At 40.4% G+C, this 13,216-nt stretch overlaps 1 protein-coding gene across 1 annotated transcript; it reads left to right on the forward strand.

The window, feature by feature from the left end:
* The first annotated feature begins 1,927 nt into the window (after window positions 1-1,927).
* Window positions 1,928-11,170, forward strand: CFAP298 (cilia and flagella associated protein 298). The gene is made up of 7 exons (XM_061453717.1): window positions 1,928-2,102; window positions 3,457-3,624; window positions 5,113-5,180; window positions 7,258-7,416; window positions 7,959-8,090; window positions 10,558-10,653; window positions 10,740-11,170. The coding sequence occupies exons 1-7, from the start codon at window positions 1,964-1,966 to the stop codon at window positions 10,848-10,850; spliced, it is 873 nt and encodes a 290-aa protein (XP_061309701.1). The 5' UTR covers window positions 1,928-1,963; the 3' UTR covers window positions 10,851-11,170.
* Window positions 11,171-13,216: the final 2,046 nt, after the last annotated feature.

A 13,216-nucleotide genomic window follows, 5' to 3' on the forward strand; every position in this document is an offset into this window, starting at 1 on the left:
CTTCCCCCCGCCAGATCAGAAACAACTGATACAAGTTTTCCCTTAACCTCTGGGAAGAAAATTCCCCTTGGGTTTTGAGAAACAAAGCGGTCTTCATCAGTTGCAGACAACATACTGGAGTTGGCTTGTCCCACTCTGCTCTTCTGCACATTAGAAGGGTCCTATAGAAAGCCCTGAGCAAAGGAATTAGCAGCCATGTTGTAACAGCAGAGGAGATGGTCTCTTGTGTGATGGAGTTCTCCACTCAGCATCCTCCCCATCCACAAGACTGACTGCTGTATTTGTAAAATTGTACTTTCAAAGAAAACAAGGAGAACAGTAGTTCTCTGAACAATATCATTCCATCACTTCTGCAGTTAAAACTGAATGAGTGACTTCCTCACTCAGTGACAGGGACCATTGTCAATGTGGTGCTGCTTTGAGGCTAGTGAAGGCTTAGTCACCATTCTACATGCTGTGCTATAAAAACATAACTCTTTGTGCTTTCATGATTTTCTAAAGCTCAAATGAGATTACATATAATATGGCATGTTGTTATCCAGAGGCAATTTAAAATAACCAGTTTCCTTAGCTCCATTTATGTGTGCTATAACAACCTTGCAGTTCTCCTTGCAGTTCATAGTGTCTTCGGACATTTACTTAGGACTATTACACAGCTGCCTACTTTTATCCAAAGCTGAACGTGTCGTGCTGTTGTCATCTCTTGGGGGACTGCAAATATATCCCTACACACCTTGGCTTAATTGCGAACAAGCTACTGGTTCTGCAAAACCAGGGACTGAAACACAACATACTAGCATTATATTTACAGTAGCAAAACGCACAGTGTAAGTACTTTTTTTTAAATGCTGTCAAAAGGTTATTTATAAAATAATCCACTCTTCCTTTAAACAGTGTATGGTTGGCCATAAGCTGCAGTTGGGTAAAGGATAGTGAGTTTTCTATTGCGCTTTGTATCTGTTCAGGCCATTAAACAGCACTTGTACATTTTACACAGCAGTGGTATTATACTCCTTGTGTGCTTCAGTGCGTGAATTTCCTTGTTTTAAACTGTTGCTATAAACATCTGTGTGATTGGTGTTTTGGTATAGTCTTACATTATTTCAAAACAATTTTTGGGGAAATTTTGCTAGTGGATAAATATGTTCTTCGTTGAGTATTTAATTACAGTGATTGCAAACTACTGGCTAAACTGTACCTGGTATACAGCACCTCTACGGGATTACGGAGACTGACAGCGACATACTGCAAACATCACCAGACCTCTCCAGAAATATAGTGTGTGTGTATATATCTAGCTAACCACTGTAACGTGTATTAACGACAATAATTACTAGCAGGAGTTCTGAAGATAATGAGAATTAAAATTAGAGACGCTCCACACGTTTCCATGGGTTCTGTGTTCCCTGGGGTGAATCACTGCTGCACGCAGCAACCACGGCCGGCGCTGTTGCGCTGCAGCACAGCACCGACCCCCTATACCTGTCCCTGTGGGATGAACTTCCGCTCTGTCTCTGCCGGAGGCGGTCCTCGACCGCGCTCCCAGGTGGCGCTGGGACGGTGGCGCGGGCCCTTTAAGCTACTCTCGTGACGGCAGCGGGAGGGCCGGAAGCGGAAGAGCCGAGGGGCAGGCCTGGCGCACGGTGGGCGTTACGGTTGCTCCGGTGGGCGATTGGGCGGGTGCGTGGAGAGAGGGAGGAAGGAAGGAAGGGAGAGAGAGGGAGAGAAAAAAAGAAAAAAAGACAGAAAGAAAGGAAGAGAGGGAGGGGAAAGAGGGAGAACAGAAGGACGGGAAGGAGGGAGGCGGCTGGGGATCGCCGGGAGCGGCCTTTCCCACTACGCTGCCAGCCCGCCGCTGGTATCCAGGGACGCGGATCCGTTGCTGTGGTGGGCGTGGCTGTGACTGCTTCTAACGGTGCCCTCCTCCTCTGCCCTTGCAGGCGCAGAGCGGTTCAGTTCCGGCATGGTGCGGTTGCACGTGAAGCGCGGCGACGAGAGCCAGTTCCTGCTCCATGTGTCCGGTAGCGCTCGCCTCGCCGACCTGGCGCCCCTCGTCGCCCGCATCTACAATGGCAGGTTGAAGGTGCAGCGGCTCTGCTCAGGTACCGGCACGCAGGCCTCCGCCCACCGGCAGCCGATCTCCTTCCTCTCCCGACCCCCACCCCTCACACGCAGAGGTGGGGGCGCTGCTCTCGGCTGGGGCGCTGCTCGGTCTGCGGGTGTGGGTGCCCCGCTGGCTGCCGGGCAGGGGGCTGAAGGGCCACCTTGCGTGCGGCCTCGCAGAGGTTAAGTGCTTTGCGAAGTTAAGAAATGCCTATCAAATCCCAGTTTAGCGCAGATAAACCATCCTGCCCTGAATTTATGAGAATGCAAACAATCCACCAGAAACGCTAAGCCATGTGTAGATTGCCACCTTCTCCTAGCTTCGTGGTTTAGACCTAGCCAGCAGCTAAGTACCGTGCAGCTGCTCGCTCGCCTCCCTTTCACACTTACCCCCTCCAAAGGGGATGGGAAGGATAATCGAAAGAACGTAAATTCCACGGGTTGAGATAAGAACGGTCCAGTAACTAAGGTACAGTATAATAATGATAAGGGAAGAGAATGTAAAACTACAAGGGGAAAGGGGAAAAAAAAAAATCAACTCAAGTGATGCACAATACAATTGCTCACCACCTGCCAACCGATACCCTACCCAACCCAAGCAGCAATTTGGGCCTTCCGGGTAACCCCCCAATTTATATACTGGGCATGATGTGCTGTGGTATGGAATACCCCTTTGGCTAGTTTGGGTCAGGTGTCCTGTCTGCTTCCTCCTCATTTCCTGTGCCTCTCCTCACTGGCAGAGCATGAGAGACTGAAAGGTCCTCATGAACTGAGCATTACCTAGCAACAGCTAAAACCTCAGCGTGTTATCAGCACTGTTCTCAGACTAATTTCCAAAACACAGCACTGCACCAGCTACTACGAAGAAAATTAATGTTATCCCAGCTGAAACCGAGACACCTGTTTTAGTAGTCCTCATGGACAAACCTATAGGTAACCCACTCACATATTTTCTCAACTGAAAAGAAATTACTTTATAAGAATAAAATGTTTTTCCCATTTTGAAAAAATTTGCTTTCCCAAAAGTACTTAGAAAAAGCTGTCAGCTAAAGCTGATTAAGGAAATACCAAAGATAAAAAGTTTATGGCCAGCAAATATCACATGGGTTTGTATACCTGCACTGTCATTTGTTATGTTGTTTCATATATGCATGAATGTGAATGTAATTGCAGCATATATGTTTATGTATATGTATTTATATACCTTACTTTTATTCCATATACTTAGCTCTTTAAAAACTGAAGGCTAGGAGTAAGGTTTGCCTGCAAGTGCATAATGTGAAAAGCTTTTGTAACTGGTATGTCTCAATAACACAGATTTTTTTTAAATCTTGTTCTCTGAATGCTTTAAAGAGATGGAGGAGCTGGCGGAGCATGGTGTTTACTTACCTTATAATATGCAAGGACTGACAGATGAGCAAATTGAAGAACTGAAGTTAAAGGATGAGTGGGCAGAAAAGTGTGTACCGAGCGGTGGAAGTGTCTTTAAGAAGGATGAAATCGGGCGAAGAAATGGGCACGGTAAATCAAATGTAAATGTTTCTTTTCCTGTAGACACAGATAACCTATAACATAGTGAGGAACATAAAAACTGCAATTTGGGATCTTTCTCATTTACCTCACTGTCCTGGAAGAATTAAAAACTGAGTAGGTACTACTAAGTATAGATTTGATAGATTTCATTTGCTAATTACAAAAATCATCCTATAAGTAAACTACGTTAAAGGCAGTTGTAGATTTGTTAAGTGGCAGCTATTTCAGGAGCCTGTTTCCACAATAGATTAGCTAAACTATCAGTTACTTACATAAGTCTTCTGTCTTGGGTTAGGACCTGGTGTAATGTTGATTTAAAAGCCTAAATAGTAGGGTATCTCTTTAGCACATACGCTGTCTAATTTTGTGACTAGTACTTGGAAGCAAACTTCAAAGAGTAAACAGTTATCAGAAGCAACTTTGACTGTTTAATTTATTAATTGTAAATGTAGAGGTTCTGAGATACATTGACAGGTTGTTTTTCTGATTTTGTGGTGTCTGTCCCTATATTCCAGACACCACAGCGGCCCTTGTCAGGTCAGCAGCCCTTTAGCTTACTCTGAATGGCTTATTTGGAGGGCAGTAGTTCTTCTATCGCAACACGCTGCCCAACCATATTTAATCCTTTGCTGAGCTTAAGAGTTTATTTTATAGCTAGACATTTTCCCTCTCAGAAATAGCTGAGTACCTTATACATAGGCATGCAGACAAAGCATGGTTGTTAGCGTTGTGCCTTACAGTGAAAGTTTGCATCAACTTTAGTGTAAGGACAGTAGCACTTTTACTTGTAGTTGTACTCTCTCATTTATTTGTTAGTGGAAGGACAATTTTATAATATTAACAAAGTTATAATGTTGAACAGTGCATAAATGTGGACCAAACTAAATACCATCAAATGATGCATTTAAGTGTTCAGCTGTGAATGGGTATGATTTAACTGGACTTTTTTGTATTTGAGGAGAGGCTTTTAATAATTAAAATAGGTAACTATGATATGAAATGCACATTTGCAAAACTGCATTTTACATTAGGTTGAAATTTTAATTAGAAAAAATTGAAAAAAAGCCGAAAACTCCAAGCTGTAGTCCTCAGTTAAAGCATATTTGCCAGTACAGCCCACAATATTTGTAAGTACAGCATGGAAAAGAGTTTCTTGGTTTTGGTTGTGCAGAGGATGAGGTTATAGCTGTGGCTTTCTACTCGGTACTTTTGTCCCAAATGAAGTTCCAAATACCAGCCAGATTTCTTTGTGGAAAAGTAAGTTTGGCTCTCCCATGAGAAATACTGTTTTAAATTAGTAAGAAATACAGTGATGAACTATCAAAGTATTAAGTAGACTGCAACTTAGTAGCATCTCTCTTGTTTTGAGATTTAACGATGGTTCATTTGCTTAGAGTAGAGCAAACCCGGACAGGCCATTTACTTGGTTTCTTTATACTAAGTGTGGTCTAGTAAATAACTGTCTCTTATTTTTAGCTCCAAATGAAAAAATGCAGCAAGTTATAAAGAAGACGATAGAGGAAGCCAAGGCATTAATCTCTAGGGTAAGTTTCCTGAAGTAACGTGGTATGTGGGACTTTCTTAATGGGTGCTATATAGTTGGGCAATTTAAGAAAAAACAGACTTTCTTCAGTGCAAGGGCTGATAATTTTTGAGTAATAATATGTAGTGATGTGAATAGTGTAATAAAATCTGACATTTCTGTTAATGATTTTCTTAATGGCTTTTGGCAAGCTGGTTCAACGAGTTAAGGAATCCTATATTAAACTCCAAGTGATTGCTGGCAGCCAAGACCACATTGGATGATTAAATTGCATTTAATTTTATCCACATGCTCTTAATTTGCTATTGATGCATTCTTTAGGCGAATGCTTGTCGTGTTTTCTGGTCAAAAATTAACTTCATTCTGTGATGTTCCTGGAATAAAATACCTTTTGCTTGTTAACATAGTCTTTTGAGTTTTTTATATAATTAATTGAAAAATGTATTCTAATCTCTTAGATTAGGCCTTGGTTTTGCAAGCACTTGGAATCCTGTTCAGTCCCAACGAGTTTGTGTATTTAAAGATAAGCATGAGGGTATGCCCTAATGGGACTGTGGTCTCGATTATTCAGCTTCACTTTACTAAATCTGTAGGTGCTTCGTATTGTGTCTCAGCTTTTGGAAGACTTTGAAACACAACTGAATAATATTATCAGACTTCTTTTTTTGTTAAAATCTTCAGGTAATTTTCTCCTCTCTGCCCTTACAGTTCTGGGAGTTGATATGTGTAGAACTTTAAAACAGTTTTAAAGCAGTTATGCAAATAGATAATGTCACTGATTTTTTTAGTGTTGCCTGTGTACTTAAATTGGTCTTCTTGACTGTTTTGTTAGCAGTGTCAGGTCAGTCATTTAGAGTGAGCAGCTCAGCGTTTCAAAAGGCCTTGTGGAGGCAAGCAGAGGAGTGCCTGGCAGCACTTCCAGTGAGCTGAGTTGCAGCAGACCTTTTCTGAATTAAGGCAGGATTTCAGCCAAGTTGTTCTGAGTCTCAGCAAAAATACAAAACACACAAACTGAGAGATGTTTTAGATTAAGGCTTCTGGACTATAAGGATTTTCTCCAGATGGATTTTTTTTTTTTTTTCTGTTGCACTGCATCTCATCTCACTGGGGGGAAATGAATACGTAGTTTTACTGCTTGAGTCAAAAATATCTGCAGGTCTGGTCTCCAGTTTGCAAATCTACCTGAGTTTAAATTCCAACTATATACCATGTTGTCATTTACAGTAAAAAGTTGCAAAATTCCCACGCTGCATGTTGACTTACTCCTGAAACTATTACTTCTACCATTCACTGGTGAATGAAGCTGAGGATCATTGGAGAAGTGGTTTGCTAGGTTCATCACTTTTTAATAATGTAAAAGAAGTACTTGCCAGTTACCTAGTTTAAGAATGTCCACAAGGAGGCAATGTTCTCTTTCATAAAACTCGTTACTTAAAATATTGAAACTGTTAAATCCAGAAGTAAAACCTTTATTTCTTCTCTTCCAGCTGCATCTTGTTTTTCCCCTGTCTGTTGCAGAATGATCTCAAGTACTTGATCTTGCAGATCTCTGCATAAGCTGTGCAACATTCCAAGCTTTACTCTTCTGCTCACATGTGCTCTATTTTTATTCCTCAAGTTTTAGGCCCCCTTTGTAGCTCTCACTTGAATTCTAGTGTTTTGAATCATATTCATGAATGACAAGTACTTGAAACAAAGGACTCCCCATCCAGTTTCTGTGGTCAATATGCATACTTGTTTGAATGCCTGCATCCCACAGGCATTACTAAGTACTTCCTGCACAATTTAGTGAAGATCTCTTTTCTTTTTGGTTTTTTCTTCCCCCATCCCCGTCAGTGTAAACAAGCTGTATAGAGGGGGCAAAAGTGAAGTGATGTATTCAGAAGTCAATATTCAAAGGAGGAAATTAGCACTCCTACTGTCCTTGTGCAGCAGTTAGCTCTGATCAAATATCCCACTGTTGAACCTTTGAACTGACTACAAAGCAAAATCTTTCTGCATGTTTTCTTAAATTTAATTTTTTTTTATTTTTAAATTAAATTTTTTTAAATTACCAATGATCCTTGCCTGTATTTCAGAAACAAGTTCAGGCTAACGTGTGTGTTAATATGGAGATGGTGAAAGATGCATTGGACCAGCTCCGAGGGGCTGTGATGATTGTGTATCCAATGGGATTGCCTCCACATGATCCAATTAGGATGGAGTTGGAAGATAAAGAAGACTTGTCAGGAACTCATGTATGCAGTAATGTATTTGTATTATATGTAGTGACTGGTTTAAATATGCTGTTCTCCATTTTAATCAATGAAGGTTATTTACGCTTGCATGACAAATTTTGTTTTATATTTTTGTCTGATAACTTTATGTAAAAGCACAGCAATAGCTTAACTAGAAATAAGATGAATTAAGTTTATTTCAAATGTTACACACAAAGTTCAAGTAAGTCTAAGACTTATTTTAATTAACTTGTCATTTCTTTCTAATGGCAGTATTGAGGATTTATTGCCCAAAGTGCTTATGTTAAATCAAGATCTGTTGGAATATGAAGGATAATGCTGTAGATTAGTATGAGGAGAAGGATGTAGCAGAAGTATAGGGTAAAATTACAGTGGCCTTTCTGTTAGGAATTCCAAAAAGATTTTTCCAGAAAATTTTTATAGTTTTGAAAACAAAACAAACAAACAGCCCCCCCCCAAAAAAACAAACGAAAAACCAAAAAACACACGAACACACAAAAAAAAGCAACACCCCAACACTTCACCTTGTTTATTTGTCACAGGCTGGACTTGAGGTTATAGAAGAATCGGAAGCACAATTATGGTGGGCAGGAAAGGAGTTGAATGAAACAAAGTTGCTCTCTGATTATATAGGCAAAAATGAGAAAACAACCATCATTGTCAAGATACAGAAAGTAAGTATCGCTGGGAGATTTCTTTACAGGTTACTCACCTTTGGCTGTCATTCTCTATAAAGAGAATTGTCCGTAGGTGTATAAAATGGATTGTTAGTTTCAACTTGAGTATCTTAAAACTGTACATCTATTTTAAGGCTTTAATTTACTATATTCCAAATTTTTCTTTAGTAGTTGCTTTGCCTGTCAGTTAAATACTGTAGTTGCTATTAATTGCTCCATAGCACAATTCTGAAGTACAGCAAAGAGGTATTTAAAAATAGATGGAATACAATGGAAATGTTTAAAAAAACCTCAGCTGGCTCTCAGTTATGTCAGTGCAGAACACTGAACAGATGTAGTCATTTGGTCTGCCCAGTTTTTCTAATTATACTTGTGATTTTTTTTCTTGCTACATTCCGGCCTTTAAAAAAGTTTAAATGCTTTGTGCATATGTGGTGTGGATAGGTCTTATCTCTGTTTCAGTCTGTCCTGTGTCTGAAAGACAGTGTCTGTAACTCAGTAATTTCCTGCCTGTGATGTCCTGAGTTTCTTGATGGCAGGTCCTCAAACTGTCTCAGGTGCCTTGGAAATGTGGACATGATCTTCCAAAGTGTTTAGTGAGAACTCACTGGGTGCTAGAAGGAAGAAAGTGCTGCTGCGCCTGTAGCGCCCAGTTGTGCTATTCAAGCTCCCAGCTGACCTTTTTTAAAAAGAAATTAGACTTCCCAGTTGTCGGATGTGGTGACATAGATGAGGACTTCTGCATTAATTATGAGCTGGTCTGAGTCATAGAATGGTTTGGGTTGGAAGGGACCTTAAGGCTCATCTAGTTCCAGCCCCCCTGCCATGGGCAGGGACAGCTTCCAGTAGATCATATTGCTCAAAGCCCCATTCAGCCTGGCCCTGAACACTTCCAGGGATGGAGCAGCCGCGACTTCTGTGGGCAACCTGTGCCAGTGTCTCACCATCCTCATAGTAAAGAATTTCTTCCTAATATCTAATCTAAATCTACCCTTTGTCAGTTTAAAACCATTTCCTCTTGTCCTATGCCTACATGCCTTTGTAAAAATCCCTCTCCAGTTTCTTGTAGGCATCCTTTAGGTACTGGAAGGCTGCTGTAAGGTCTCCCTAGTGGCTTCCCTTCATCCTCTGGAATAATGACCAAAAAGGAGGCAAAGTTCTGCTGCTGCTCCTCTGTTTATATGCCTGATGCTTCAGCAAAAACTAGTCATTAGGTCTATACTGGTGTCTCATGCAGTGGTCATGTTCTTGCAATATCGAAATTAGTACCAAGCTACTGGGACTGTACATTGGTTTTTTGGACAAAATTATTTTATACCAACTGCGAAGTTGTTTTCATCACTGGTGAGAATACCATACTCAAAGGAAGAGTGTTTGGTGTTTCCGTTTATTTTCAGAGCTTTGTCAGAAGGTGCTCACTGTGTTTGTGTGTATGTATCTTTGTATACATAAAATCACATTCGGAAGGTGCGTTTGCAGATGTCGGATGTCTGGGAGAACTTACTCATAGCCAAGAATTATTCTGGAGCTGCATTTCACTTCCATGTTAGCGAGAGCTTCTCTGCCCAGAGAAGGCATTAATGTTTATGACAGATCTTACTATCTGCAGGTGTCTGTAATAGAATTCCTCAAAGATAAGTCAACTGATTTAAGTGTTTATCACTTAGAAGACCAGAATTGCTTTCTCTTTCCCATCAGGAACACTGAAAACAGTGTGACTTAAAGCCATTGAAGTGTAGGCTCCCAGGAAAGTTGTCTTACTGTTTAATTAGATGATTTTAGTACCTCTTTGGAGAATGCAGAGTAGCACGGGGGTTTCCTGTCTAACAAGGCATGGGTTGGAGAGCTAAATTAAACCACCTCAGACCCCTTTTTTTTTGTTCCAGAGAGGATTCATCATCTCAATTCAAACAGTTCTGTTTGCTGTTGTTGACAGTAGCTGTCATCAGCTATTTTCTGCTGTGCGTGTCATTTCTTCCATGAGGACACTTAGCTGGGAAAAAAAAAAATCTTTTATTTGTAGTAACAAATGAAATGTCTTTTACTTGTCATGTTTTGTAACTGCTTCCTTCCCTGCTTTAATAAGTCATATGCCATCTTGAATCTGTCTTAGCAGGGGAGCTAAAGAAGGATGGGCCCATCCTGAGCCATCTAGAATAACCTTAAACCAAAGAGATTTATTACTTCTTTTAGAGCGGAAGTTTAAGTCAAATAGACTCAATCTTGTTTGCAGGCTCCAATGATGTCCACAAAATGATTCAGATGCTGAGATGAAAAAATGATTCTAAATGATTCTCACTTGAATGCAGCAGAAGTTTCTCAACATTTCTTTTCCTGTCCTGAGGGACCTTACTAGATTTGAGAAATCCTTTTGTCTGAAGAAATGTCTTGCTGTCTTTCCATGGCAGTTTCTCTTTTGTATTGCAACTGCCATCATAAATAAAATTTACGATTTCCCTTTCAGAAAGGACAAGGAGCTCCAGGGCGTGAACCTCTGATTAGTCACGAAGAGCAAAAACAGATGATGCTGTACTACTACAGAAAGCAGGAGGAGCTGAAGGTAACAGTGTCTTTTTAGTGCATGGGAGCTGTGCTGTTGTGGGCGCTAACCACAGTTATGTTTGTTACTGCTGGTTCTGTTTACAGAAACTAGAAGAGGACGATGACGATTCATTTCTAAATGCAGAGTGGGCAGACAACCAGGCTTTGAAAAGGCAATTTCATGGTGTAAAAGACATCAAGTGGGGTCCGAGATGAAGCTCTGCAGAAACCTTTTTGCCTCTTCAAGCTGTTTGGTTGATACACTTGTTTGAAATTAGGAGTTATGTTGTGTGTGGTGGATTCTTCTGGCAAAAGCTGAAAGTGTCACTTCCGGCGCAGGTGCCTGTTTCACCTGTAGGTTTTCAATAGACATTTACATTTCTGTGTAACTGTAGCAGTCCTTGTCTCTGCAAAGAATGGAATCAATCCTGTTGAAGTTTGCTATTTTGTTAGAAACTTGGAATTCGAATACTGAAATGTTAAACTATTTCATAGATAGTATATCTAATAAATATGCAATAGAATGTTTGGCATCATTTTGAGTGGTCTTTATACTTTCTTCCTGATTCTTGTATTTCTTTTAGGTGGTGTGGTCTGTAGAAGATAACTTATAAGAAATCAGTTTACCAGGCTAGTCCAGGGAAAGCCAGTGACTTTATGTGCTTGTTTGCATTTCAGTAGCTAATTCCAAACTGTCTCTTTTAAATGAGTTGACCGTTTAACAATTGCTTAAAGAAAGTATTTTTATATAACCAGAAATAACACAAAAATCCTTGGAGAATGCTTCATTTTCATTCTTTCTGTTCAGTTTCCATTGACATTGGGAGCCAGCCGGTTGATCTCATTCAGTGTAACAAGCTGTTAGCCCTGGTGCTTCAGACAGAAGATTGACAGAAATTTGTTTATAAAAGTGTCATTTGCAAGTAGATTAAATACAATTGGATACAATAAAAGCCAAATTTAATAGGGCTTAATCTCTACTATTGAAGTACTTGTAAGATTATGACTGGATTAGAAGTGTTCAGTTTCTAACAAATCAGCATTTTAAAACTGAAAAATCATGAAATTTATTGGAGAGTGTTTCCGCGGTTTGCTTGATGTTTACTATCAAGGCCAGGCTGGATGGGGCTTTGAGCAACCTGTTTAGTGGAAGGTGTCCCTGCCCATGACAGGGGCATTGGAACTGGATGAGCTTTAAGGTCCCTTCCAACACAGACCATTCTATGATGATTCTGTGATCCTCTTACCACTTCTAAAATGTATCATCAGTCAGTTCTGGGTTCAAGACTAATGCTAGTAAACTTGAAGCAAATGTGCGTGGTTTTGAAGGGAGGGTTCTGATTTGGAATACCATATGACTAGTAGATAATGAAATCTGTAGAATTATCTATGTAGATAATTACTGTATAGAAACAAGTTGCTCAAGTTTTACATGTTTAGACTTCTGTGTCCTCAAATGAGATGCTTTTCTGTGAAGGCAGATGCTCACCCTCATCAGGTCACTGAGCAGTGGAAAGCCAGGGCACCCTGAAAATTGAGTGTTTTAAAATGAGGTGAACTGATGTGGGCACTCATGGCCAACAACTAAAATTATGTGTTCCTTCACACCCCAGAGCAATTGTCCCCAGGGCAGAGGGGAGCTGAGAACATCCACCTTTTCTCTTCTGCAGCATGAAAAGGCAAACCAGCTAAGGATGTTGGTTTTGCAGTTTGCTATAGACTTCAGGATACCAAGTTACCCCTGCATGCATCTGCTTCTTTTCTACCTGAACCAAACCTAGATCATGTTCACAAACTACATCAGTCTTGAACAGGCAGTTGCTCACCAGCATGTTAAGTCAAAGTGCAACAAGATGGAAGTAAGTTCTGTGCTTGTTGACTGTTCCATAAAAACACCTGGCTGTGACTCTCCAGATTCACAAACCTCAGTACTTGCAGCTTAAATCTTTCTGCTTGTTTGAGTCATTGTAAAATAGCAAAGTGTTCTGCTAGTTGGTTTTTGGTGAGGAAAAAAATACGATTTGAAGTATTAGTGTGGTTGAAGAAACACTGATTAAGTTGAACTAAAGCGTTTCTTGAACTCACAGCTGGAAGATTGAACAGAGAAAAGAGAATTAATGCTGTTCAGAACTATTAATGATGTTTTTAATTCAGCCACTGATCCTTTCAGAGAAGTTTGGTGTCTGACAGTCTTTCTTGAATATCAACTTTACAGTAACACTTTTTTTTTTTACAAAAAAAACCCAACAAAAAACCAAAATCAAGATATGGATTTTTCTAAGTTGCAAGACTTGACATATTTTATATTTAAAAACTACTTGGAATTATTTCTATGTGGCAAGAAAACAGGGTGTGTTTTACCAGAACACTTTGTTCTAGCACTTCATCAGATGAAAGTCAGTGTCCTGTACAGCTCTTTGGAGATTCTGAACCACACCGATAGTTCCTCCCTGCAGTCTCTTCCTATGTGTTTAGCAAGCTGCTGAGGACCGCCAGCCCTGCCTGTGGGTTTTGTCCTGCCAAGCTGGGAGGGAGATTTGCAGACGACAGACTGTCCACAAGCTACCTGAGGTGGAGATCTG

The sequence above is a fragment of the Pezoporus flaviventris genome, unplaced genomic scaffold, assembly GCF_033815535.1.
Source record: "Pezoporus flaviventris isolate CSIRO_AGI_PZ_B2104156 unplaced genomic scaffold, CSIRO_AGI_Pfla_v1 ptg000015l, whole genome shotgun sequence".
Lineage (NCBI taxonomy): Eukaryota > Metazoa > Chordata > Aves > Psittaciformes > Psittacidae > Pezoporus > Pezoporus flaviventris.

Bases quoted from the DNA above. Each gene is read 5' to 3' on its own strand.
- CFAP298 (XM_061453717.1), top strand. From the start codon at position 1,964: ATGGTGCGGTTGCACGTGAAGCGCGGCGACGAGAGCCAGTTCCTGCTC. The intron at 3,625-5,112 runs GTAAATCAAATG...TCTTATTTTTAG, and splicing joins CGGGCGAAGAAATGGGCACG to CTCCAAATGAAAAAATGCAG. The intron at 8,091-10,557 runs GTAAGTATCGCT...TTTCCCTTTCAG, and splicing joins TCATTGTCAAGATACAGAAA to AAAGGACAAGGAGCTCCAGG.